Below are 24,505 nucleotides of genomic sequence, written 5' to 3'. Positions count from 1 at the left end.
CATAAACTGAGATACTGGTATATATCTGATGATGACATCAAATTGCTCTGTATATCCCCTATAAGATATAGGTGATGGGATATATATGCCCAATATGAGTTGGATGATGAGGTGATATTATATATATCCATACGGGTCTGTACACAGGCTATACTCTGCAAATATTGATCGGATTCTCTGGATAGTCATTGGGTTATTTGATGTGATGCAGGTGATGTGAAACACATATATATGTCTAACGGGATGGTGAGGGCATTTCGCATTTCCATAGATATACATATTCCATTTCGAAACTACATATTTTTTGTGTGGCGACGGTATGGACATGATATAGTAGGATATCTATACTTTGGGTCATGTATTGGCTTTACATGCGGAGAGGGTTTGTGGATTTTAATGCCTATTAGTGTTGCTGCACTGAATTTTTCTATATGTCTGATCTTTTATTACCAATAAATAGTGATATACTTTTCTATAGTAATGTGGACTCCTTATGTCGTCTTCTTATTTTCTGGTTGCTTAAATTTACCTATTTGTGATTACTTGTTTGCTACCCGTACCATGCGCTCGCTTTCTTGTTTGTTGTTCCCACCCATGTCCACTCATTATTGATCAATAAAATTTCAACAGATTGCACTTATACTATTGACCTTTTGTCGGTTGTTTTCTTCTGCTGATTTAGACACAGAGTGACTGCAGACTTGTAGCTTGAGGCCGGACAACCCCTTTAAACCAAGTGTACAATGTTCATGCAATGGCAAATCTGCACAATACAGCAACACGTGGTTCACTCCTAGGAACATTACCATACTATTTCACTGAGCCACAGACACACTATCATCGCCTTGTGTGTAACATGGGTATTTGCAGGTGCCCGTGCAGTTGTCCTATGAAGCAGGGACCTTTATGTTCTTGTGCAGTGTTAGTGAACACACACTAGTGTAATAAACTTGCGAACTGCTCTTTACTACCACAATCTTTGGCAATTTTCGCCTCACGTGTGCGCGTCCATAAAGCCACGTTCACACGTTCAGTATTTGGTCAGTATTTGACCTCAGTATTTGTAACACTAAACCAGGAGTGGGTGATGAATACAGAAGTGGTGACGAGTTTCTATTATACTTTTCCTCTGATTGCTCCACTCCTGGTTTTTGGCTTACAACTACTGGGGTAAAATACTGACCAAATACTGAGTGTGAACATGGCCTTACTCTGTAATACAAGTATGCAAATAACCACTTCACTTCAGGTGCCACAGTATAAGCTCGCGCGGGACGAATTCGAAGCATGCGCAATTGCGCACGGCTCTCAGTTTCTAGACATGCGCAGTAGTGGATGAGGACAACATTACAGACATGCATTTCACGTTCGCAGGTCTACATCAAGCAGCCTTGTATTCTGAACAGTAGTGAAGCAGACCAACGCCATGTAACAGATTAACAAAAAAGAAACACAGAGTGGAAAGATGAGTTTAACAAGCGGAAACCGATGACTGAAGTACCATACGCCACTACTAATATGGCGTATAGCTACTTGCTGTATGGTTGGCGCGCACCAGAGGGCGCTATGATTACAGGGCTAGGCCGGTACACCTGCGACCTGGATATAAAAGCCGTGCTTCCAGCTATTGTCGGCCTCTCTTGTACTCGCTGCCGAGCGGGGTGCCGGCTACAAGGTGCTTCCTGAGGGCGACCGGGGCGCAAAGCTAAAGACATAAATAGGAGGGGTAACTACAAGACACACACTGCTCGGTACACGGGTCACTACGTAAGACTGTAACCCCCCGGTCTCTCCACGGAACGTCAGCCGGTCACCTGCTCCTTGCCCGTCACGTTGCATCTAGTGAAACCACCATAATAACCAAGCACCAGTGTGAGCACATGACTCTCATCACAAGTGTAACTCCGCCGAGCCCATAAACCCGGCTTCTCTCGGTGTGGTAGCGATCCTGCAGTAATCTGCCCCAGCTTTATATCACTCCGCACAGATTACCTGTAGCTGCCGGTGACCCAGGCGCCTTAATAGCCGGTTACGTCTCCTGTGGAGATCCCCCGGTCCTGTAGTTCGGTATAACCTGGTCGGGTGATGCACACAGCCACTAGCAGTTATCCTATGGCCTCCCTCTATGTGGGTGACCTCCATCCAGATGTCACAGAAGCCATGCTCTATGAGAAGTTTAGTCCAGCTGGGCCTGTGCTGTCTATACGAGTCTGCAGGGACATGATCACAAGAAGGTCGCTCGGTTATGCCTATGTCAACTTCCAGCAGCCTGCAGATGGTGAGTATGGCTGTGCTGGCCCACTGACTGGCCCAGTGTAATGTGGTGGTTGGCTTTTCGTGTTTGTGTTGCTGCCGCTTTGTTTCAGCCCTGCTGATGACACACTGGGCCCATGAACTGAGAAGGTATGTGCCGGACACCGGCCACAGTCAGGATGGAGGCTGAGACATCCGTCATCATACGGTCACAATGTAAAATGGTATAGGGTTTCTTTGTAGTTGCTCTCTAAATAGGAGAGCAGTCTGCTGTACTTTCTGTACAGTACAAACTGACAGAACACAAATTATGGCCTCCGCCTGGTGAATAGAGGCATATGGGAATGTTACTGTATATCTCAGGAAACATTTTTGATGTCTACAGACCCAAAGGCTTAGTGCCCACGATGCCGAAATGAAGCAGAAATTTTCCTGAGCATTTCTGCATCTCCTTGGCAGAAAAACGCATGTGGTTTTTACATGCGTATTTGCCATGCGGTTTTCCAATGCATTGTATAGGCAAATACGCATGCAGAAACGCACAAGAATTGGTGATGTCCATATTTTTTCTGCGAGTAAAATCCGCGCAGAAAAAATCCTGACCATGTGCACAGAACTTGCAGAATGTCATGGGATAAGGTATGCAATGCGTTTCTGGAGCGTTTACGCGCTGCAAATACGCACCATAAAACGCATCGTGGGCACACGGCCTAAGGGTACGAAGGCTGAGGTTTTGGAGTGGAGTGGAAAGCTCCCAAGTTTAAGAGGATTTGCAGAGTTTCCGCTCCAAAAAATCTCAGATGAGTGTACTTTTTATTTTTTGGACAGCACACTGCCCCATAGTTTTCTTGTCCGTGTGACTGACAGTATGTCCTACTACCATCCGTTTTACAGGTCCGACTTGGCCATTAAGTCTGAGTGTCCATATAAGAGTGCGTGCACACAGTCAGTAAACGCTATGGATTGGACGCAGCAGCCAGGTGTTAGAGCATAGTGGTTGGATTTCAAGAAATCCCATGCCCACTATGCGTCTCCATGCATCTGCGGACACGGACATGCGGCTAGTCTTCACAGACCACAGCATGTCAATTTCTGTTGAGTCGCTAGTCACTGCAAGAGAAATTAGATCAGTGCAATGTATAGGATGCGGTGAAGCCGCATGGTTCAATGAACACATGCTGATTCACCTGCGTGCAGCTCTTTGGACGCAGCACAAGTATGCTGCGTTCATAGCGCTGCTAAAAAGGATCGTGTGCACATACCCTTAGACAGATGAAACACTGAAGACATACTTTGTACTTCAGAGTTCCTTCTGTATTTTAGCCATTTTTAAGATTTGAGAAACCTAAGTAATTTTGTAGGTAGATATAACTTTTAATGACTACCAAAATAAAATAACTTGTTACAAAGCAAGAAGTCCTAAACCCTTGTGACAGATTTAGTCCTGTGTGCAGTGTATCAGACTGTCATGTATATGTAGTCACCGACCCTTCAGTGATTTTGCGATTCGAAGTTGCATTTTAATGACAACTTTCATATTGTTTGTTGTGTCCTGGCCAAAGGTAGATAGTTTTTTTTTTTGTCTAGAATTGTGTGGTGATGAGACCTCATCTGTACTTTCAGTTTCTGTCCTGTTTTTCCAACATGGAGACCCCCAGTAGGACATTTAGGGCACAGAATTAAGTACACCACGTTTGAAGAAGACCATGTGACTGTCTCAAGAATCATATAGTCCTGTGCATGGGGGATTTGTATTCGGTCTTTGCTCTTTTTATAAATACAGGTTTTTCTGCTCCTTACACTGCAAGGATAGGTTCCTTTTGCTGTATCGGAGTGTGTTGAGCGTCTAATCATGATCTTTCTATGTTGGAGAAACAGGACAGAAAGTGAAAGTAAAGTTGGTCTCATCACCACACCATTACCAATAAAAAGGTCCATCTACCCATGGCTAAATGTTTTTCTTGTTTGGATGCAACATAAATATCCAAAGGGAATGAGAGAGGAGCAGCCATTAGCTGCCACAGATTGGCTGCAGGGCTCTGGTGGCAAAACAATGGTGCGCGAGCCTCTGAAGACACAGCGCCAGTATGGGAATAAGGGTTATCAAAGTAGTGGACAACCACTTTAGGTATTTTCACATATTTGGGCTCCCCACCACCTCACAACAGGATACTTGAACCTGGCATTGTTGAATCGCTTGTACAATAGAAATGTATATGGTTAGTGTCCTGTGACTCCATAGCACTAGTGTCCTATGAAGCTCGGCCACAAGATGGGCTTCCTAGTAGTGCAGTAACAGCAGCTACATGTGAACATACTCTCCCCACTAACAACATCAAACCACTTAAATGTCACTTTCTGCACTTGAAAGCTGCATCTAAATAGTTAAAAAGCAGCTATCAAAACGAAACATACTCTAGAGTAACTTTCCACGTAAAAGCGTTTTTTTTTTTTTTTTTTTTGCTACGGAGTCTGCTCCTTATACCCATCCATATGATGTATATTTGTTATACGGTCATGGGGGAAATAAGGGTGCTTTCACACTGCGTTCTGGCACCCGTTTGTTGGTCCTGTCGGGTCTTGCATCCAAATCCCCCACAAAATGGGATTCGGACATACGCGTCGACAGGGTAATAGACTATAATGGTGTCGGCAGAGTGAACGTGCACTCTACCGTGCATCAATTTCAGGCGTGTACGCCAACTGGAGGTGGACACTCAGATGTAATAGACTGCGTCTGGGTGTTCATCTATAGTAGGCGTACATGCCAGAAAATGATGCACTGCAGAGCGCACGTTCGCTCTGCGGGACCATTATAGTCCATGGCTCCACCGACGCATATGCCCGAATCCTGTTTTGTGGGGGAAGGTTTGCATGTAAGCCCTGATGGGACCAACCAACGGGTGCCAGAGCGCAGTGTAAAAGCACCCTAAAGCTGTTTACACACCGCATTGAAGGTTGCTTGCTTCACCCATTGTGAGAGAAAATGCATATTGTGTAGTATACGTTTTGTATTGAAGAGTGATAAGTCTATGCATTTTATGCTGATTTTGTAAGCCAAAATCAAAAGTGGGGGCAAATCTTACTTGTATATTTTCTGTATTCAATCCATTTCTGTTTTGACTTACAAATGCTGATGCAAAATAGGGACCTGCCATGTATGTGAAAGTGGCAGAATAGATGTTCTGTGACATAACTTTCTCCCGTTATAGGCTGTGGACTTGTTTGATGTAAATACATACATACGTCCTGGGCCCGATTCATTAATGTGAGCCTGCCAGTTGATTCATTCTGCCCAATCCGTGGGCAGCATGTGTCCGACACTGGCTGTATGATTAACTCTGAAACGTTGCAGCGTTTCACAGAAAAACATACTTTAAAAGTAGCCAAGCACCGAGTTGCAAAGGATGCTAGTCGGACAGACTGGTCCCTGGCGGCTTCTCGCTGCCCAGAGTGATAGGTCTCTGCCTATAACACACAAGTAGGCAGAGACCTGTCAATCCAGGGCAGTGGGAGAGACGTCGCCAGGCATTCGCCTGTCCTAAGTGTGTTTTTCTCTGAAATGCTACAGTGTTTCAGAGTTAAACATACCTGGCTGCGATCATACAGCCAGTGTCTGACGCATGCTGCCTGTGGATCGGGCAACATGTGTCAGCTTCTTTTTAAGACTGGTGGTGTTTGCCATTCTTAATGAAGGGACTACTGGAGTGAGATGCACCTTATACATTAAGAGGTGCATGCCATGTAATGAATTAGGCACAGCTCACAACTTGTTTGCCTCTACCAGAAATGGTACTGAAGTGGTGTAACTTTTGATGAATTTGCTGCCCAATTTTGTCATCTTTCTGTAACTCGTGTAAAAACTCCTAAATTCACAACATTTTTGCACAAGTTAGAGTTGTGCAAAAATTGTGACATTTAAGGGTGTTTTATGACGAATTCACCTTGATGAATCTGGCACCTTTAAGTATATATACAGCTATACTCTGGTAAAGATAATCACTGGTGCCAAATGTGTGCCCAATGTGTTGCAGGCAAGATAATTGGAAATCTTGACATCTCCTCAGGAACACCCTGATGTGCATGGTGTTGTTAGTGTCAGGTTTGTGTGGCAGTAATCAGCACGTAAATCTGCATTACTATAAATAAACTCCTCTACATTCCAGTTGCTGCTCTTGCTGGGAGCTCGGTGCTTTATTGCCAGGACCGAGAACATGTGTCCCAGTTACAGCCTGAACAACTTTAAAAGGCTTACTAAGGCAGTAATATGATTTTTTTTTTCTTGTTTTTATTTGTGTATTTTATTGCAGCAGTCAGATATACCTATATAAGAGAGAATTAAGGCTGTTCTCATGTTCAAGATTTGATATGGATTTAGGTGCTGATTCTGTGCCTAAATACTCATAAAAAAATCCACTGTTCTGTATGCAATGCAAATATACAGGGTATTTGTACCCTTTACATGCAGGGAAAAACAAATTTGTGCAAAATAATGATTGAGATATGGATGTTAAAAGGAATGTCACAGGCTTGGTGTCCCCCGGACGCCAAGCTACCCCCGCCCATCTGGTTGTTATTCCACCAATTCCCCGCCTATGTCCACTTTTAATATATTCCACCCCCTCTTCCCCGTACGTCACATGTCCCTATGACGTGCGCTTTTTTCCCCTCACTTCCCGGCGTATGCGCAAAGCGCGGCTCACAGGGAGCGTACTTTGTTTCCTGGGCCCGTTTGGCTGAGCACAGTGCCACAGGGCTCTATTGGGCTGGCTCCAGCCCACAGTGACTCCCCGGCGCCTGCGCAATGGAGCACTGTGGCACTGTGCTCAGCCAAACGGGCCCAGGAGGAAACAAAGCGTGCTCCCTGTGAGCCGCGCTTTGCGCATATGCCGGGAGGTGAGGGGGAAAAAAAGCGCACGTCACAGGGACCTGTGACGTGCGGGGAGGGGGGGAATATGGTAAACGTGGACATAGGTGGGGAATTGGTGGAATAAGCAGATGGGCAGGGGTAGCTTGGCGTCCGGGGGACACCAAGCCTGTGAAAAAACAAGAAGATAAAACTACTTTTCTCTGCAATCAGACCTCTACCGTGGGCCATACAGGTATGTATAGATTTACTTTTCTATCACCTGTATGCCCATAGTAGAGGTCTGATAACTGTAATATGATTTTTGTATTGAAACAGATTCGATATTTGAATGTGTTTTTTTTTTTTAATCTGCAGCGGAGCGTGCTCTGGATACCATGAACTTTGATGTAATCAAAGGGAAACCAATCCGGATTATGTGGTCCCAGCGTGACCCGTCTCTTAGGAAATCTGGAGTGGGCAATGTTTTCATTAAGAATCTCGACAAATCAATTGACAACAAAGCACTTTATGACACTTTTTCTGCTTTTGGCAACATTCTTTCCTGTAAGGTAAGTTTATCCCCACTTTGTAGAACTAGGCTATTTATTGTTTTGTAGCGCCCACTAGGTCATTAATACATGTCTCTTACAGGTGGTGTGCGATGAGAATGGCTCCAAGGGATATGCTTTTGTGCACTTTGAGACACAAGATGCTGCGGATAGAGCCATAGAGAAGATGAATGGCATGCTGCTCAATGACCGCAAAGTGTGAGGCTGTGTGAAAGTATTACTGTATACTGAGATTATGCAGTGAAATGAGCCATAGAGGCTAGAATTGGAGCAGGGCATACGTTGTATGTCATACTGTACTGATTCTGTATGTAAATTAGAATTGTTAGATGCCACATTGGGAGAGGGGAATGAAGCAACACTTGTTACCCTGGCAGAACTAAGATGTATTTTAGAAAATCACACCTTGCCCGTATACTACCTATTTTCTAATTGTATTGCAAGCCTTTAAAGGCATTATCTTGGTTCTAGCAAATATAATTTAATTAAGTATTAAGATCTAAAATCATCCTTTGGTACAAAGTTGTCCTCCGAATCTGCATGGTTTCTTCTTTCTGGGCTGCTTGGTAGGTGTACACAGCATTGTCTGCTATCATGGGGTTAAGGGCAGACTGCTTATCGTATACATATTCCCCACTTCCTTGTGTTTGCCTGTTTTAATGCCAAGTTGTTCAGCTCATGAACGTAACCTGCAACACTGTCAGTGTTTAATATCATATATCATTTGTGTGACTTGTCCGTTTGGGGGCCCAATCTATCAACCAGCAGAGAGAGCCTTGGGACAGAATGGTTCTCTGACAGACAAGGCATGACCATCTATTAAATGGCCATCCATTCCATTAAACAAGCACTCCCATGAAAATTATTTTTATATTGCTTTCTGTATGTGTGTGTGGTAATATACTCACCGCTGCTGTCTCTGGGATCCAGCACTGTCCTGCTCCTCGTCTGACGTTATCGCTCTTTGGACTAGCAGGATAGTTCGATGTGAGCCTGTAGTCTTTTACAATGTAAGTCTATGGAGCCTCGTTCTGATGCCCCATAGGTGTATAAGCTACTTCTAAGTCATGCAGAGTGCAGTATGACCTGACTTGTTTGAAGAGTGGTGTATTCACTCCGAAGAGTGGAACTGTGCTGGATCCCAGAGAAGGTGATGGTAGGTGAATGTATGATAGAAACACCTATACACAGATTTATATATAAAAAAAAATCTTAATGGGAGTGCTTCTTTAAATGAGTGCTATATAGTGCTTTGTTTACCCTACAGGAAAAAATTGTAGCCATCAGCACCTTCTTTGTGACCTTGCCAAATTGCACAACATTGGGACTTGTTCAGTCATCCGTTTTTTGTGTATACGTACTATCCATGTTTTTCATGGATAGCACTTGTAATAGTGAATGGGGCTGTTCACAGGTCCATGATTTTTGCATGGATCAAGCAGTCCAAATTATGGAGACATGTCTGATATTGATTTGAGTGTTGGATCAAAATTGGCAATTCAAGTCTATGGGGCCATGAAAAAAGTCTGTCCGCATTCAGATGCCATCCAAATGCAGTCCTTTTTACTGACTGGTGCATAAAAGTAGGAGTAGAAACTTAATTTTTTTTTTTTTCACGTATGAGAAACTGATGAAAATCATTGGTAAAACTTGGTCCTTTTTTCTTGTTCGTGAAAAAAACACCTGTATGAGGCCTTAATGTGAGGTGGCTTTGTCCTCATAAGATAACCTCTACTACACAGTTCTAATACAACCTTATTTTCTTTGGCATGCAGATTTGTTGGTCGCTTTAAATGCCGGAGAGAGAGGGAAGCCGAGCTTGGAGCAAAAGCCAAGGAATTCACAAATGTTTACATCAAGAATTTTGGGGAAGATATGGATGATGAACGGCTAAAGGAGACTTTCAGCAAATACGGTAACTGCCTGAAATCCTGGAAATCCTGAACCCATCAAGTCACCACTTGCTTCTGGCTTAGTGTGTGCCGTGGATAACTTTGTGAGCTCCTTCGCTCTGCCCATGCATGTGGGCTTTTGGTTTCACGCGTATGCCGTGGTTAACCCAATGAGATCTGGCCCTGCTCCCGCATGTGGGCGCCTGGTATCAAGCGTGTGCCGTGCACCTGCATGCTGTGACCCTGTAACCTTTGTGGTTAACTGGTGTCTCTTGGCTGCAGGGAAGACTCTGAGCGTTAAGGTGATGACTGACCCCAGTGGCAAGTCCAAAGGGTTTGGCTTTGTCAGCTTTGAAAAACATGAAGATGCAAATAAGGTAAGAGCTCCCCTGGAGGACCAGGCAGACAAAGAATGTCTGCAGGGGAGAGCCAGACACTCGGGAGCTCTGCAAAAAGTGATGATTAAATGTAGGCAAAACTGAACTATAACATTCTCTTAACATTTACCTTTTTTTTTTTTTTTTTTTTTTTTTTTAATAGGCTGTAGATGACATGAACGGGAGGGATGTCAATGGGAAAGTGATGTTTGTAGGCAGAGCCCAGAAAAAGGTGGAGCGCCAAGCAGAGCTGAAAAGAAGGTTTGAACAGTTAAAACAAGAGAGGATCAGCCGCTATCAGGTATGCTTTACATTTATTCTAAATGCATGACATTGTACATTCAGTCCTGTTTGTGGGAATCAGTATTACTTGTAGTTTATTCATTTCAATCCCTTCTTTCAATGCTTGAGTCAAGTAGGCAGCCCTCATCAATGTTCCAGCTGTCCCTGTTACTTTCTAGTACAAGGAAAGCTGTCATCGCCAATTAGAACCAGTCACTGAGCTCTTAAGCATAGAACAGCAGGTATTTAAGTAAATTAAAATACAAGTAATTCTGAATATTATAATACAAAACTATATAGCAATCTGCTCAGTCTGTCCGACTTTACCATGTTGCCTGTAGATCGGACACCATTGTTTGCTTTAAAATCCTACCCTTGTTAAATAAGTGTTCAAGGGACTATTGGGGGGGGGGGGAAAGGCCCCAAAAAAATATTTCAGGAGTACTGCTTTGTTTCCCCTAGCCTCTTAACGGTCGGTGTATAATATTATGGCAGCCATGAGTTAGGTTGGGGCTACATGGTGATTTATGCATACATATGCACGTGTATACATATATACAATATGGTTCCTAACTATCAGGATGCCGGGAGGAAGTGGGGAGCAAACCTTATTGCGCACACCGGAGGTCACTGGAGCGGAAGTCACAGTGACTCCCCAGCGCCTGTGCACAAGAGCACGCACAGGATCTGCAAAACGAAGCTGCACGTCACAGGGCACTGTGACGTGCAGCGGAGGGGGGAATATTGAAATGAAGTAAGTAGGCGGGGGTTTCTTCTCGTCCCCCGGATGGCAAGAGTGAAAAAACTGATTTAATAAGACTTTTCAAAGCAGCCAAACCTCTAGTATGGGGCATACAGGTATGTAGAAATGTAAATCTAGATCACCTGTATACCCATATTATAGGTCTGATAAGTCCCAGGGGGTGACAGATTCCCTTTAAAGAGAACTTGTCGGCAGGATTTAGCCCTATAAATTAAAGGCAAATGTCGCTGTGATGCTGATTAATTAAAAAAAAAAAATTGTATAAATCTAAAAATAACTAAAAAAATATATATGTATATCTTACTGATAAATTTGTATTTTTGTTTTTTTAAAATACACGTTTGGTATTGCCGCGTCCGGAAAGATCTGCCCCATAAAATTGTCACACTTGTTAACTCCTTCAGTGAACACTGTAAAAAAACAAAAAAAAAAGCAATGCTTTTTCATCATACCCCCAAACAAAAAAATGGAATAAAACGTGATCAAAAAGACAAATGTAAATAAAAATACAGCGCCATCAGCTGAAAAAGTTATAGCTCTCAGAATGCAGCCATGCCAAAATAAAAACTTTTATAGAAAAAATAATTACTGTGTAAAAGCGCTAAAACATAAACAATAGAAATGTGGTATCGCTGTAATCATACTAACCTGAAGAATAAAGTCGAATCAATTTTACCACACGCAAAACGGCATAAAAAAATCAAAACAAAAAAACGATTCCTGAATTTCAGGGTTTTGTTCATCTAGCCTCCCAAAAAATCAAAATAGAAAGTGATCAAAAAATGTTATGTGCCCAAAAATGGTAGCAATACAAATGTCAAGTCGTCACGCACGAACAAGCCCTCACATGACTGTCGGCTGAAATATGGAAAAATTATAGCTCTCAAAATATGGAGATGCAAAAACTAGTTTTTGCAGAGAAAAAAAAAAAAGCACCTTTTAACGTGTGACAGACGCCGAACATAAAAACCAGATATAAATCTGGTATCTCTTTAATCGCACCGATCTGAAAAATAAAGTCTCCTAATCACTTGTACTTCACAAGGAACGGCGTAAAAAATAAAACCTATTCTTGATCTAATGTTGATTTGTTCATTCTGTCTCCCAAAGATTGCAGTAAGGCTCGGTGCACATTTATCCTCTACGCTGAGCACTTACACTGGAGTTTCAATGTAAATCTTTGAAATACTTGATTCAGATGGATAGAACCCTCTGGGGAAGATTGCCTATGAGGCAGATGGAGTCACTGTGGACGCCATCTGACCTGTGATCCGGTGGTGTCAGTCTTTTTAGGCGTGCATAAAAGTGCCGTCAGCCACAGGTTAGTGCACCTCTGAAAAGGACAAGGCTGAACAGAAGCCAGACGGAGTTCAGAGTAACCCTGCTGCCTCATTGTAGTGAATGGATCCCTCTGGGATTTTATCTGAATCACGCCATTTGGAGATTTGGATGGAAGCCCCGATGCAAGTGTTCAGCGTAGAGCGCAGGACAAATGTGATCCCAAGTGCTATATAAAATGTTCCCAACAAAAGCTTCAACTCGATCCAAAAAAACCCCAAAAACTCAGGTTCATCATCTGTTAACGGAAATAATCGGGGCTTCCACATTACTGGCAGTACAAAGGCTCTGGAAAAACTCTACGGCTCCTCGACCCCCGAAAGAAATCCAATGAATTCTGCACTCCCAAATCCAAAAGCCCCCCCCCCCTTCCTCCTTTCTGAGCCCCAGTGTGCCTAAACCACATTTAGTGTCCACATGTTTGGAATTTCTGTAGTGATGAGAGCCCACCTAATTTACGGGTGTCTGTCTCCAGAAGCACGAGCTGGTCACTACAACGGCAGTTTGCAATTTTCACTCGGCAACATCCGCTGCTGCTTGTTTCTGGAAAACTGCCATGGAGTCAAAATTTTCACTACACTTGTAGATAAATTCTCAAAGGGGTATAACTTCCAAAATGGGGTCACTTGGGGGGGATTCTGCTCTTCTAGCACTTATGGGCTCTGTATATGGAGTCCGCATACTATTCTAGGAAAATCTGCACTCCAGGAGGCAAATAGTGCTCTGTCCCTCCAGAGTCTCGCCGTGTGGCTAAGCAGTACTGTACAGACACATATGGGGTATTGCCACGTTCAGCAGAAAAAGATTTTGTTGGAAAAATGAGAAATCGCTGGTCAACTTTTAACCCTTATAACTTCTTAGCAAAAAAAAATTGTTTCAGAAACTGTGCTGATGTAAAGTAGACATGGTAAATGTTATTTATTAACTACTTTGTGTGACATATCTCTCTGATTTAAGGGCATAAGAATTTAATGTTTTAAAATTGCAGAACTTTCAACATTTTTGCCAAATTTCCTTTTTTTTTTTCACAAATAAACTCGTCATATCAAAGAAATTTTATCACTATCACGATGTAGAATGTCACGAAGAAACAGTCTCAGAATCAGGGGAATCCGTTGAAGCGTTCCAGAGTAATTACCTCATAAAGTGACAGTGGTCAGAATTGTAAAATTTGGCCTGGTCATTAATGTACAAACAGATTGGGGGTAAAGGGGTTAAACAAGTTGTGTGTCCAAAGATCACCATGTGCCGTTGCTTCATCGCAGCATAATGCAGGTGAATGGTTTCTCAACAAGTGAGTCAGAGTAGCTCTAATTTTTTTGCGACTTGCTTGTTGTGGTACCTTGCAATGTAACCTTATTCACCTGCATTATGCTGCGATGTAGCAACAGCACATTGTGAGCTTTTGCCAAGCAACCTGTATAGCGACCAAAGTTGCTGTGTGACCCCAGCCTTATTTGTTGAGAGGGATGGGGAGTACACTTTTTTGTGATATTTTTCATAGTGGACTCTGTCTTATGGACTTCCTGTATAATAGAGCATCTAAAAGGGAGGTGGTTGTTAGACAAGGGTTTGTTTATAAAGAAAACTATACCCCTGATATATACTTTGTATTTATTTACAGGGAGTAAATTTGTATATTAAAAATCTGGATGACACCATTGATGATGAAAAGCTGAGGAAAGAGTTTTCCCCATTTGGTTCAATCACAAGTGCCAAGGTAAGTGGAAGCTCTTATTTTATTTACCGTATATTCCGGCGTATAAGACGACCTGGTGTATAAGACGACCCCCCTACTTTCCTGTTAAAATATAGAGTTTAGGATATATTCACCGTATAAGACTACCCCTTTTCCAACGCATACCAAACACCGGTAAAAATTAAAAAAAAACAGATTTGAATTTAACATGGTCCTTTTTTAATTTAAATTCTTATGACATGCAGGTATATAGCAGGAAAACTGTCACTCATAAACATATTAAAATAGGGGGGACCCCACGTCGTTTTTTGGGGGGGTCCCCCATTCTAATAGCTAGTAAAGGCTAGGTATTCAGCTGGGGGCTGATATTAGTAGCCTGGGAAGCTCCGTGGGTATTACCCTCTTCCCAGACTTCAAACATCTGCCCCAGCCGTCTGCTTAACCTCCGCTAGAGACTATAATGATGGTGGATCCCACGCCAATTTTCTTTTTAAAAAATCCTTTATTTTAACACTAAATGACAATTGAGGGGTTAATAAAGATGCAGTCCCTAAATTATTAATTTTGTAATTAATTTTTCCCAAAAATGTTGACGTGGGGCTTCGCCATATTTTTGTGTCCAGCCAGGTACAGCAGGCAGGAACGGGCTGCACCCAACCACCAGCTGCCTATTTGTACCTGGCCGGACACAACAATATAGGGAAGCCCTTTTTTTAAAAAATTATTTCATGAAATAATTTAAAAAAAAAAAGACGTGGGGCTTCGCCCTATTTTTGTGTCCAGCCAGGTACAACTAGGCAGCTGGGGGCTGGAATCTGCAGCGCAGGGAGACCCAAGCTTTCTGGGCCCCCCCCCCCGCTGCAAATTGCAGTCCGCAGCCACCCCGGAAAATGGCGCGTTCATAGAAGCGCCATCTTCTGGCGCTGTACCCAACTCATCCAGGGCCCTGGTGCGGTGGCTCACTGGGTAATAAAGGGGTTAGGGCCAGCTTGGCATTATCAGCTGGCCCTAAGCCCGAAATTCATGGGGTCACGCCAATATTAGACATGACCACCATGAATTTCTAGTAAAGTAATTAAAAAAAACACAACACCCAGAATAAAGTCCTTTAATTGAAATAAAGACACAATTTTTTAATGTTCTAAATTAAACCATACTTACAGTCACGCCCATTCCAGCTGAAGCCAACGATCTCCTGCAATAAAAGTAAAATAATAAAGCAACCTCATCCTTACCTCTCCATGGTTCCCAGGACCGGTCCAGCTCTGCTACATTCACATGACAGGCTGCACCGCAGCAGAACGCTGCCGTTCAGCTTGCCATGCGGCAGACACTGAGAAGCGCAGGCATGCTTGTGCTCCTCAGTGTCTGACTGTGACGGCATCCAGATGAGCAGAGATCATGTCCAATGAACTCGGCTCACCTCATGCACGTCACTGACAGCGTGGGAAAATTCTGCTCCCCGCATGCACAGTAGAAGTTTCCCACGCTGTCAGTGACGGACGTCCAGGAGGTGAGCTGAGTTCATTGTCGGCTCATCTGGATGCCGTCCCAGCCAGACACTGCAGAGCGCAAGCATGCCTGCGCTTCTCAGTGTCTGCGGGATGACAGGCTGGATGGCAGCGTTCTGCTGCGGTCCAGCCTGTCATCTCGATGTAGCAGAGCTGGACCCGTCCTGGGAACCATGGAGAGGTAAGGATGAGGTTGCTTTATTATTTTACTTTTATTGCAGGAGATCGTTGGCTTCAGCTGGAATGGGCGTGATGGTAAGTATGGTTTAATTTAGAACAATAAAGATTTGTGTCTTTATTTCAATTAAAGGACTTTATTCTGGGTGTTTGTGTTTTTTTTAACTTTGACTATGGGGTTAGTAATGGGGGTGTCTTATAGACGCCTCTCCATTACTAACCTGGGCTTGATGTCAGCTGGCATTATAAGCTGACATCAACCCCAGCCCTATTACCCCCTGCCACCGCTACAGGGCAGCGTGGAAGAGCGAGGCTAAGTGCCAGAATTGGCGCATCCTATGAATGCGCCATTTCTGGGGCGGCTGACGGCTGGTGTTTCTAGCCTGGGAGGGGGCCAATATTCATGGCTCCCTTCCTGGGCTATTAATATCAGCCTCCAGCTGTCTGCCTAGCCTTTGCTAGCTATTAAAATAGGGGGGACCCCACGTCATTTTTTTGGGATCCCCCATTTTAATAGCTAGTAAAGGCTAGGTATTCAGCTGGGGGCTGATATTAGTAGCCTGGGAAGCTCCGTGGGTATTACCCCCTTCCCAGGCTTCAAACATCTGCCCCAGCTGTCTGCTTAACCTCCGCTAGAGACTAAAATTAAGGGGAACCCCACGCCAATTTTTTTTTTAATAAATCCGTTATTTTAACACTAGATGACAAGTACAGTAACCAGCACTGTCACTGTACTTCATATATATGTGACTGACATGTTTCTATCTATCTAATCTATGTGTGATGCTCTATCTTTCTGTTCTAAATTGTCGGGTACAGATGCTGAATTGCCGGCCGGCTTTTTTAAAGAGACGGTGCATGAAAACACTAATTTGTTTTAATAAATCCTTTACACTAAATGACAAGTACAGTAAGCAACACTGTCACTGTACTTATTATATATGTGACTGACATGTTTCTATCTATCTAATCTATGTGTGAAGCTCTATTCTTTCTATTCTAAATTGTCGGGTGCCGGCTTATGCCGCTGCTGAATTGCCGGCTTTTCATATATTGTCACAGAAGCGATGCGAACTTCCCTGCTCCGGACACAGCGCAGCGCTTCTGTGACAAGTGAAAGCTGTCGGCACAGAAGCCCTGCGCTGTGTCCGGAGCTGGGAATACGCAGCGATGTGTCAGTTTCAGCACAGAAGCGCTGACTGTCTGGACCTACCGCCGCCGTATTTTAACTCCCTCCACCTTATATTAACTCCGACATGGCAGGGATACGGCCACGGCAGCTTATTAACACCCCCAGAGTATCCCCGCATGTCAATTTCTGAAAGTTCAAAAGCATTACCGGCGTATAAGACGACCCCAGACTAGACAGAAGATTTTTCAGTCTTCAAAAGTCGTCTTATACGCCGGAATATACGGTATATTAACCTTGCAGCAACTAGTGGTGTTAAGAACAATAAAGGATCGAGCACAGGGTTGTCCCACGAACTATTAATAGATCTTAGAATAAAATATTGGAATAATATAATGTTAAAAAAGAGCAGTAAAATCATATGGCCCAATTGTCTAATTTAAATATGTAATAACAAAGGATAAATAAACCTTGAATAATACAGATAGTAAAGTATTATGCAAACAAAAGTGCCTCCAAACACAATGACGCCCCCACAGTGAATTCCTCCACACGCATGGTATAATGAACCTACTATACCCCCCCTCCCTCAATCCCCCTCGACAAAAAATGGTGACCCAATCACAGTATAATTTTTGAACTGTAATCCCCACACAGCCCCATACAGTATAATGGGCACCACATCAGGGCTATGGAGTCGGAGTCTGTGTCCATTTTGGTGGAGTCAGAATCGGAGTTGGTATAAAATGGACAGACTCCAACTCCCAAAATATATAATAAATTGAGTACAGTAGTTCAATGCAGTTTGTGGGGAATATTTTTTTCATAAGAATTTGAGAAAGTTAGAGGTACGCGGCAGGGGAGCCCCTTGTCCCCCCTGCTCTTTGCACTGGCCATTGAACCCCTGGCATCGGTTATCAGGGAGCATCCAGGAATAGTTGGGTTTCGTAGAGGGAATAGTGAAGAGGTGGTCACGTTATATGCTGACAACGCTTTATTATTTCTGGCTAAAACTTCTGAGTCCCTTCCTATAGCAATGGAAACGATAGAAACATTTGGAAAATACTTTGGTCTGAAGATAAATTGGAGCAAATCAGTCATACTTCCATTGGACAATACAGATGAGAATACTTCCCACTAAATTAATTCGGGTTTACAAGTGGTATCAGAGTTTAAATATTTAGGCATCAATATATCGGCAAAAATAAATGATTGAGAAGTTGAATATTGATCAAGTCTTAATTAAATTTAGAGGTAAACTAGGCGCCTGGTCTAAGTTACCGTTCTCTGTTGTGGGCCTTGCTAACCTGGTCAAAATGATCTGGATGCCACAATTGCTGTTTGTTCTACACAACTCCCCAATATGGGTAAACCAGAGGTTTTTCTTTGAAGTCAGTCAGGAGTTTAGAGAATTAATATGGGGCAAACAGACTCCGAGAATTAAACTGGAAACATTGCAAAAAAACAAAACAATGGGAGGGCTTGCGGTTCCTAACCTGAGTATATTATGTGGCATCTCAGCTTCAACATATTCGGGGATCGGACGACCCTGGGGGAGGGGGATCTCTGTGTATGTTGCTACAGCATTATTTCCAATCTGATAAACTCTGAGGAATTGGAGGCACATAAGTTTGGGACACTTGGAAGCAAAATACCGACTATGCTGTTATGTCACAAACTTTGGGGACGGTGAAAAAATTACAAGGAATAGAAGGTGTTTCACAATTTACTTCATTATGGAACACTTCATGGCTTCCAAATCTAAACCAACTGGAAGGATTTAGCTCCTGGAGCTCCAAGGGTTTAAACAGACTTAATCAAGTGCTGATAGGTGATGTGATTAAGGAATTCTCACAGCTGCAAAACGAATATGGGTTACCTCCCTCTGAATTCTATAAATACTTACAATTTAGGCACGCATGTCGGGTGGAAGGCATTGTTCTGGAAGAAGGGGTACCCCAAAACTCGATAATAGAGAATAGCTAATCTACACAGTTCTCGTGGACTGATTTCATTATTTTATAACATTCTCTTAGACATTATATTGACAAACCAGCGGATGCGATCAAAAGAGAAATGGGAGTGTAATGGGACCCATAGAGGAAAATCACTGGTCAGATATACTGGGAAGAGTTCCACAGCTGTCTTTGAGTGAATCCCATAGACTGTCCCATATATATGTGATACACCAGGTATACAGGACACCTCAATTCTTAAATTTAACATAGGATTTCGTTCAAGTCCCCACTGTCCTAGATGCAAAACTACCATAGCAGATATGCTTCATATGGTGAGGAACGGTCCTAACCTGATGTCCTTTTGGAAGAGTGTTGTAGCAATGATTAACAGGGTTTATTCAATTGATGTAGAGCTTTCACCATTAGTATGTATACTGGGATATGTTGAAGATCTGACTATTGAGGAGTATGGCAAAATTGCTGCGGCACGTATGTTATATAAGGCAAGAAAATTGATAGCCCAAAAATGTATAGCAGATCAGGAGCCTATGATATCAGAATTTATTGATAGTTAACTGGCTAGTAAATTTGGAAAAAAGGCATATACCTAAAGAGATGCTATCTCTAAATTTGACAATATATGGGGTCTATGGATTGATGGCTCTGGTTTGACATCTAGGGAACTGAGATTTAGCCTCTGCTTGCTTTGAGTTACTTTTATATGATGCCTCAAATTAAACTTCTTTGAAAATTAATTAAAATGCTATTAGTACTTCCACAAGTTATATGTAATTGGATTGACTATTGTTACTAATATTTGTTCATCTAATTCTGCTGGTTTTGCAGAGCCAAGATGTATAAATAACTCATGTTTAATGCTTCTTAAGGTTGGGGGTTAGAGAACTGTTTCTCCAATGTTTGACTGGTTTGTTTTTTATTTTTTTATTTTTACCTTTTGTGAAAATCTTTATAAAAATTTATAAACATTTGATTTAAAAAGAAAAAAGAATTTGGGAAAGTTATGAAATGTCCTATTCCTGAATCTGTGCTACAGTAAATTTATCACTTAAACATGAGCCATGTATGAGGGAGTCAGTATAATGGAAATTGAGGCGTTGGTGTCGGAGGTTTGGCTTACCGACTCCACAGCCCTGCACCACATAGTCCCCCATACAGTTTAATGGTGCCTTGCACTGCCTTCTAAACAGTGTCAAAGAGGTGGTCTATTCTCATCAGATCTGTATCCACAGGTGTACACCACCAATAATTTTCCCTTCCTAATACTTCCAAACAGTATGGCCCCACCTAGTGCTTCCATACAGTAGAATGGCCCCACCTAGTGCTTCCATACAGTAGAATGGCCCCACCTAGTGCTTCCATACAGTAGAATGGCCCCACCTAGTGCTTCCATACAGTAGAATGGCCCCACCTAGTGCTTCCATACAGTAGAATGGCCCCACCTAGTGCTTCCATACAGTAGAATGGCCCCACCTAGTGCTTCCATACAGTAGAATGGCCCCACCTAGTGCTTCCATACAGTAGAATGGCCCCACCTAGTGCTTCCATACAGTAGAATGGCCCCACCTAGTGCTTCCATACAGTAGAATGGCCCCACCTAGTGCTTCCATACAGTAGAATGGCCCCACCTAGTGCTTCCATACAGTAGAATGGCCCCACCTAGTGCTTCCATACAGTAGAATGGCCCCACCTAGTGCTTCCATACAGTAGAATGGCCCCACCTAGTGCTTCCATACAGTAGAATGGCCCCACCTAGTGCTTCCATACAGTAGAATGGCCCCACCTAGTGCTTCCATACAGTAGAATGGCCCCACCTAGTGCTTCCATACAGTATCGTCATTGCTTTCAACTGTATCGGCATGTAGGGTGCTGATATAGTTGAAACTGCAATGCTGGGTGAAAGTGCCCAGCTCAGTATCGTGGGCCAAATACTCTGGGGGGACCTGCCCCAGTGTTGCGGGCCAGATTTGTCCCTTGGGTCAGAGTTTGACATATGTGATCTAACTTTGAAAACAATTTGTCACCAAGTTTATGCTATCCTTTTTGAGAGTAGCATAAAGTAGGGGCAGAAATCCTGAAGCTAATGCTGCATCACTTACTGGACTTGCTGTTTTGATTAAACACTTATCTGCTGTCGCTCGGGTTGATTTTCTCCGTGATGACATCCTGTCATGTTGTCATACGTATTCATGACCATTTGGGGTTATGTAGGGCTTTTTGATTACTTAATAAACAAAATCTTTTCCTACACCCAAACATAACTGCATTTACCCCTCAGGACAAATAACCTGTACTGTAAGGTGAATAGATTATGGGTGCAGCGATGGTGGAGATGTAAAGCTACTACTTATAGGGTGGGTACCGCTCTTGCATAGGTGCTGTGCTATGCATCTACGGTGCTGTGAGCATTCTACATTTATCTATAGTAGTTACCATCAAAATATAATAGTTTTGGATTGTTCATGGTGATTGGTCAAACCCAATGTTTGCTGGAAAGTAAAATTTTATTACCACCCTTTATTGCACTGGAATCTCATCCTGTCCCTTCAACATTGTGTAGGGAGAGGTAATGCAGTGCTAGATAAATGCAGAGGAAATCCAGACGGAGCATAGATTGCATTGCGCTTTGTCTCTACGCCTCTTCTACATGCAAACCTTTGCATATTTTTAATGTTGTGATAAACGTATAGCATTCCACCTTTTGATGCATAATGTCTCTTCCAGGTAATGCTGGAGGATGGCCGTAGCAAAGGATTTGGATTTGTTTGCTTTTCTTCTCCAGAAGAAGCCACTAAAGCAGTCACTGAGATGAATGGAAGAATTGTAGGGTCTAAACCACTGTACGTGGCATTGGCTCAAAGAAAGGAAGAAAGGAAAGCTCATCTTACCAATCAGTATATGCAGCGTATAGCAGGAATGAGGGCTCTTCCTGCCAACACCCTCATCAACCAATTTCAGCCTGCTCCTGGAGGATACTTTGTGTCTGCTGTTCCACAGGTAGGTGTAGGGCAAATTACAGTTTGAAGTTGCCCCATCACATGCATCACTTTTTAATACTGGTGCTCTTTTCCAGGCTCAAAACAGACCTACATACTATGCACCTAATCATATGACTCAAGTTCGCCCAGGCCCTCGGTGGCAGCAGGCAGGACGCCCTCAAGGTGAAATCGTTTGTAAAACACTGCTGCAGACATAAGGCAGTATCTTTATTTTAATAGTCATTGTGTGTGTTAACTTGCTGACTGTTGATTTGTTTATTTTAGGCTTTCAACCCATGCCTAATACACTGCGCCAGAGTGGGCCACGACAGTCACTACGCCATCTACCACCTTCAAGTACTCAGGGCACCCGTGGTGTCCCCAACGTAGCCCAGAGAGTTGGTGAGTATAACTGAATTTTGAGCTTTCTCAGATTTAGACTTTTGTTAAAAACAATGTAAGAGTGCTCTTGTATAAGGAGTCTTCTCATAAGTTGCATTTTTTTTTAAATCCATATTTTTTGCACCTACCTGTGAAGAAGTTGAGGATATTGTACAGTCAGCGTATTTCATCCCTATGTTTCCCACTTTAAAAAAAGAAAAAGTGGATTTCAAAGTAGATTCTGTTCAAAAGGCCACAAAGAAAAACAAATTCTCATTTTATGTTTCCCTGCAGCATATTTGTATGATGGCTATAACGTGTAGTTATGTATTGAATGCACTGTAAACTCATCCAGTCCCTGCTACTTGGTGCAGGAGGAATGGTAAATATGTGCTTAAAGAAGTGCAGAGGAAATCCAGACAAAGCATGCTTGACCTTGTGTTCTGTCTCTACACCTCTGCCACATTTGTTCAGTATGATCGTATTCATCATTATCTGTAAACATGCCTGAAAAATAACCAGTTCAGGCAGTGTAAAGATTTCTCTTGCGCAGCATTTGATTAATTTGGTAAATTTTAGGTCAGCGGATTTTTGATTAAAACCAGCATTTAAATTCTGGTCTTAAAGGGAATGTCACATTTTTGTTTTATAAATCATCATTAATTACATAAGCATTTGCTTTTAAAACAAAATAGAATTTACAGTTTTAACATGTTTATTTTGAAATTTTTCTTTAGCTGCTGGGGGTTGCCATTTATATTTTTCTGGGGTGTAAGTGTCTGAGCACAACATTTACACACTGTAAATAAAGCCATAAGAGACTGCGATCAGTGTTTCATCTCTGTTATACTTGGGCTGCCCAGTTCACAGAAGATGGGTAGGGGGTGGGTGGCGCCGCTGCCAGTTTATTGTAAATTCAACTTCAATATACAACACCTTGTAACCAGTGACAGTCATCTGTTCTGATGCGCTTTGCAGCTGTAGCAGTAAAGCTTCATTCAGACGTCCCTGAATGAGTCTTTACACTGACAGGGGTCAGTCAGTTTTCAGAGCATGTACCAAGGGAACTAAAAAAAAACAAACAAAAAAAAAAACAGTAGAAATTTAAAATCTCCCTCTGAATATTAAATAATCACTCCCACTAATGTTTATTCCCTAAACCTGTGTAAAATTGTATTTACTGTAGAGGAACTGTATTGATATTGATGAGAGCACGGTGGCTCAATGGTTAGCACTGCAACCTTGCAGCGCTGGGGTCCTGGGTTCAAATCCCACCAAGGAGTTTGCGTGGGTTTCCTCCGGGTTCTCCGGTTTCCTCCCACACTTCAAATACTTAATGATAAGGAATGTAGATTGTGAGCCCCAATGGGGACAGTGATGATAATGTCTGTAAAATTGTTTGAATTGTAAAGCGCTGCGGAATATGTTGGCGCTATATAAATAGAATTATTATTGTCACCAATTGCAGTCTTCACCTGGTTCCCAGCGGATCTCTGGTCCTTTTCTCAGTCACGAGAGCATCTGCTCCATAAGCTTACATTGTAATAGCAACTTCTGGCTCACATATAGATCAGTGTGATCTGGAGAGTTGGAATTGCCTTCACATGACTGAAAAGAGGCCCGGAACGCTGATGATGGCGATCTGAGTATATCAATACGCTTACACTACATACAATTTTACACAGTTTAGAGAATAAAAACAAAGTTTTTTAAAAAAAATAAATGAAAATTGTTGTCATCCCCACATCCAGAAAAGTCCGGTCTATCAAAATATAAAATTAACACTCCCGGTAAATGCTATAAAAAGAAAAATAATCAAAATGTCGGTATTGCTTTTATTTTTTTCGATCACCTCGACATCCTAAAAAAAAAAAAAAAATAATAAAAAAAGCAATTAAACGATAGAATGTAACTTAACCCCTTAAGCCCCGGTGCATTTTCCGTTTTTGCATTTTCGTTTTTTGCTCCCCTTGTTCCCAGAGCCATAGCGTTTTTATTTTTTGGACAATATGGCTATGTGAGGGCTTATTTTTTGCGGGACGAGTTGTACTTTTCAACGCCATTACTAGTTTTACCATATCGTATACGGGAAAACGGGAAAAAAATTCCAAGTGCGGTAAAATTGCAAAAAAAAGTGCAATACCACAGTTGTTTTTTATTTATTTTTTTTACCACGTTCACTGAATGCTTAAACTGACCTGCCCTTCTTATTCTACAGGTCATTACGAGTTCATAGACACCAAACATGTATAGGTTCTTTTATATTTAAGTGGTGAAAAAATATTCCAAAATTTGGTAAAAAATAAAAATAAAAAATGGCGCCATTTTCCG

At 42.5% G+C, this 24,505-nt stretch overlaps 1 protein-coding gene and 2 non-coding genes across 5 annotated transcripts in view; all 3 read left to right on the top strand.

Annotated features, from left to right (window-relative positions):
• Window positions 1-1,610: 1,610 nt before the first annotated feature.
• PABPC4 (poly(A) binding protein cytoplasmic 4) overlaps window positions 1,611-24,505 on the top strand; it is a 33,962-nt gene continuing 11,067 nt past the window's right edge. For 2 of the 3 annotated variants that reach the window (XR_012284508.1, XM_073665604.1), the window contains exons 1-10: window positions 1,611-2,278; window positions 7,478-7,671; window positions 7,754-7,869; window positions 9,447-9,586; window positions 9,846-9,940; window positions 10,104-10,241; window positions 13,948-14,043; window positions 21,540-21,812; window positions 21,889-21,976; window positions 22,079-22,195. Coding sequence is in view for 2 of the 3 variants with exons in the window: in XM_073665604.1 (XP_073521705.1) it covers window positions 2,086-2,278; window positions 7,478-7,671; window positions 7,754-7,869; window positions 9,447-9,586; window positions 9,846-9,940; window positions 10,104-10,241; window positions 13,948-14,043; window positions 21,540-21,812; window positions 21,889-21,976; window positions 22,079-22,195 (1,450 nt within the window). In the remaining variant the exon portion in view is untranslated. Of the gene's footprint in view, window positions 2,279-7,477; window positions 7,672-7,753; window positions 7,870-9,446; window positions 9,587-9,845; window positions 9,941-10,103; window positions 10,242-13,947; window positions 14,044-21,539; window positions 21,813-21,888; window positions 21,977-22,078; window positions 22,196-24,505 lie in introns of those variants that run through there. The other variant, XM_073665605.1, reaches the window with a different exon arrangement.
• On the top strand, window positions 21,338-21,466 carry LOC141256945 (small nucleolar RNA SNORA55). Its single transcript, XR_012317884.1, has one exon. It is a non-coding gene; the product is annotated as a small nucleolar RNA SNORA55 (small nucleolar RNA).
• On the top strand, window positions 22,511-22,642 carry LOC141256944 (small nucleolar RNA SNORA55). Its single transcript, XR_012317883.1, has one exon. It is a non-coding gene; the product is annotated as a small nucleolar RNA SNORA55 (small nucleolar RNA).

Source organism: Phyllobates terribilis, unplaced genomic scaffold (genome assembly GCF_046119375.1).
Source record: "Phyllobates terribilis strain yellow unplaced genomic scaffold, ASM4611937v1 Scaffold_2__4_contigs__length_985480577, whole genome shotgun sequence".
Classification (NCBI taxonomy): domain Eukaryota; kingdom Metazoa; phylum Chordata; class Amphibia; order Anura; family Dendrobatidae; genus Phyllobates; species Phyllobates terribilis.
The sequence above is the reverse complement of the archived record's forward strand: the minus strand, read 5'-3'. Positions and strand labels throughout refer to the sequence as shown.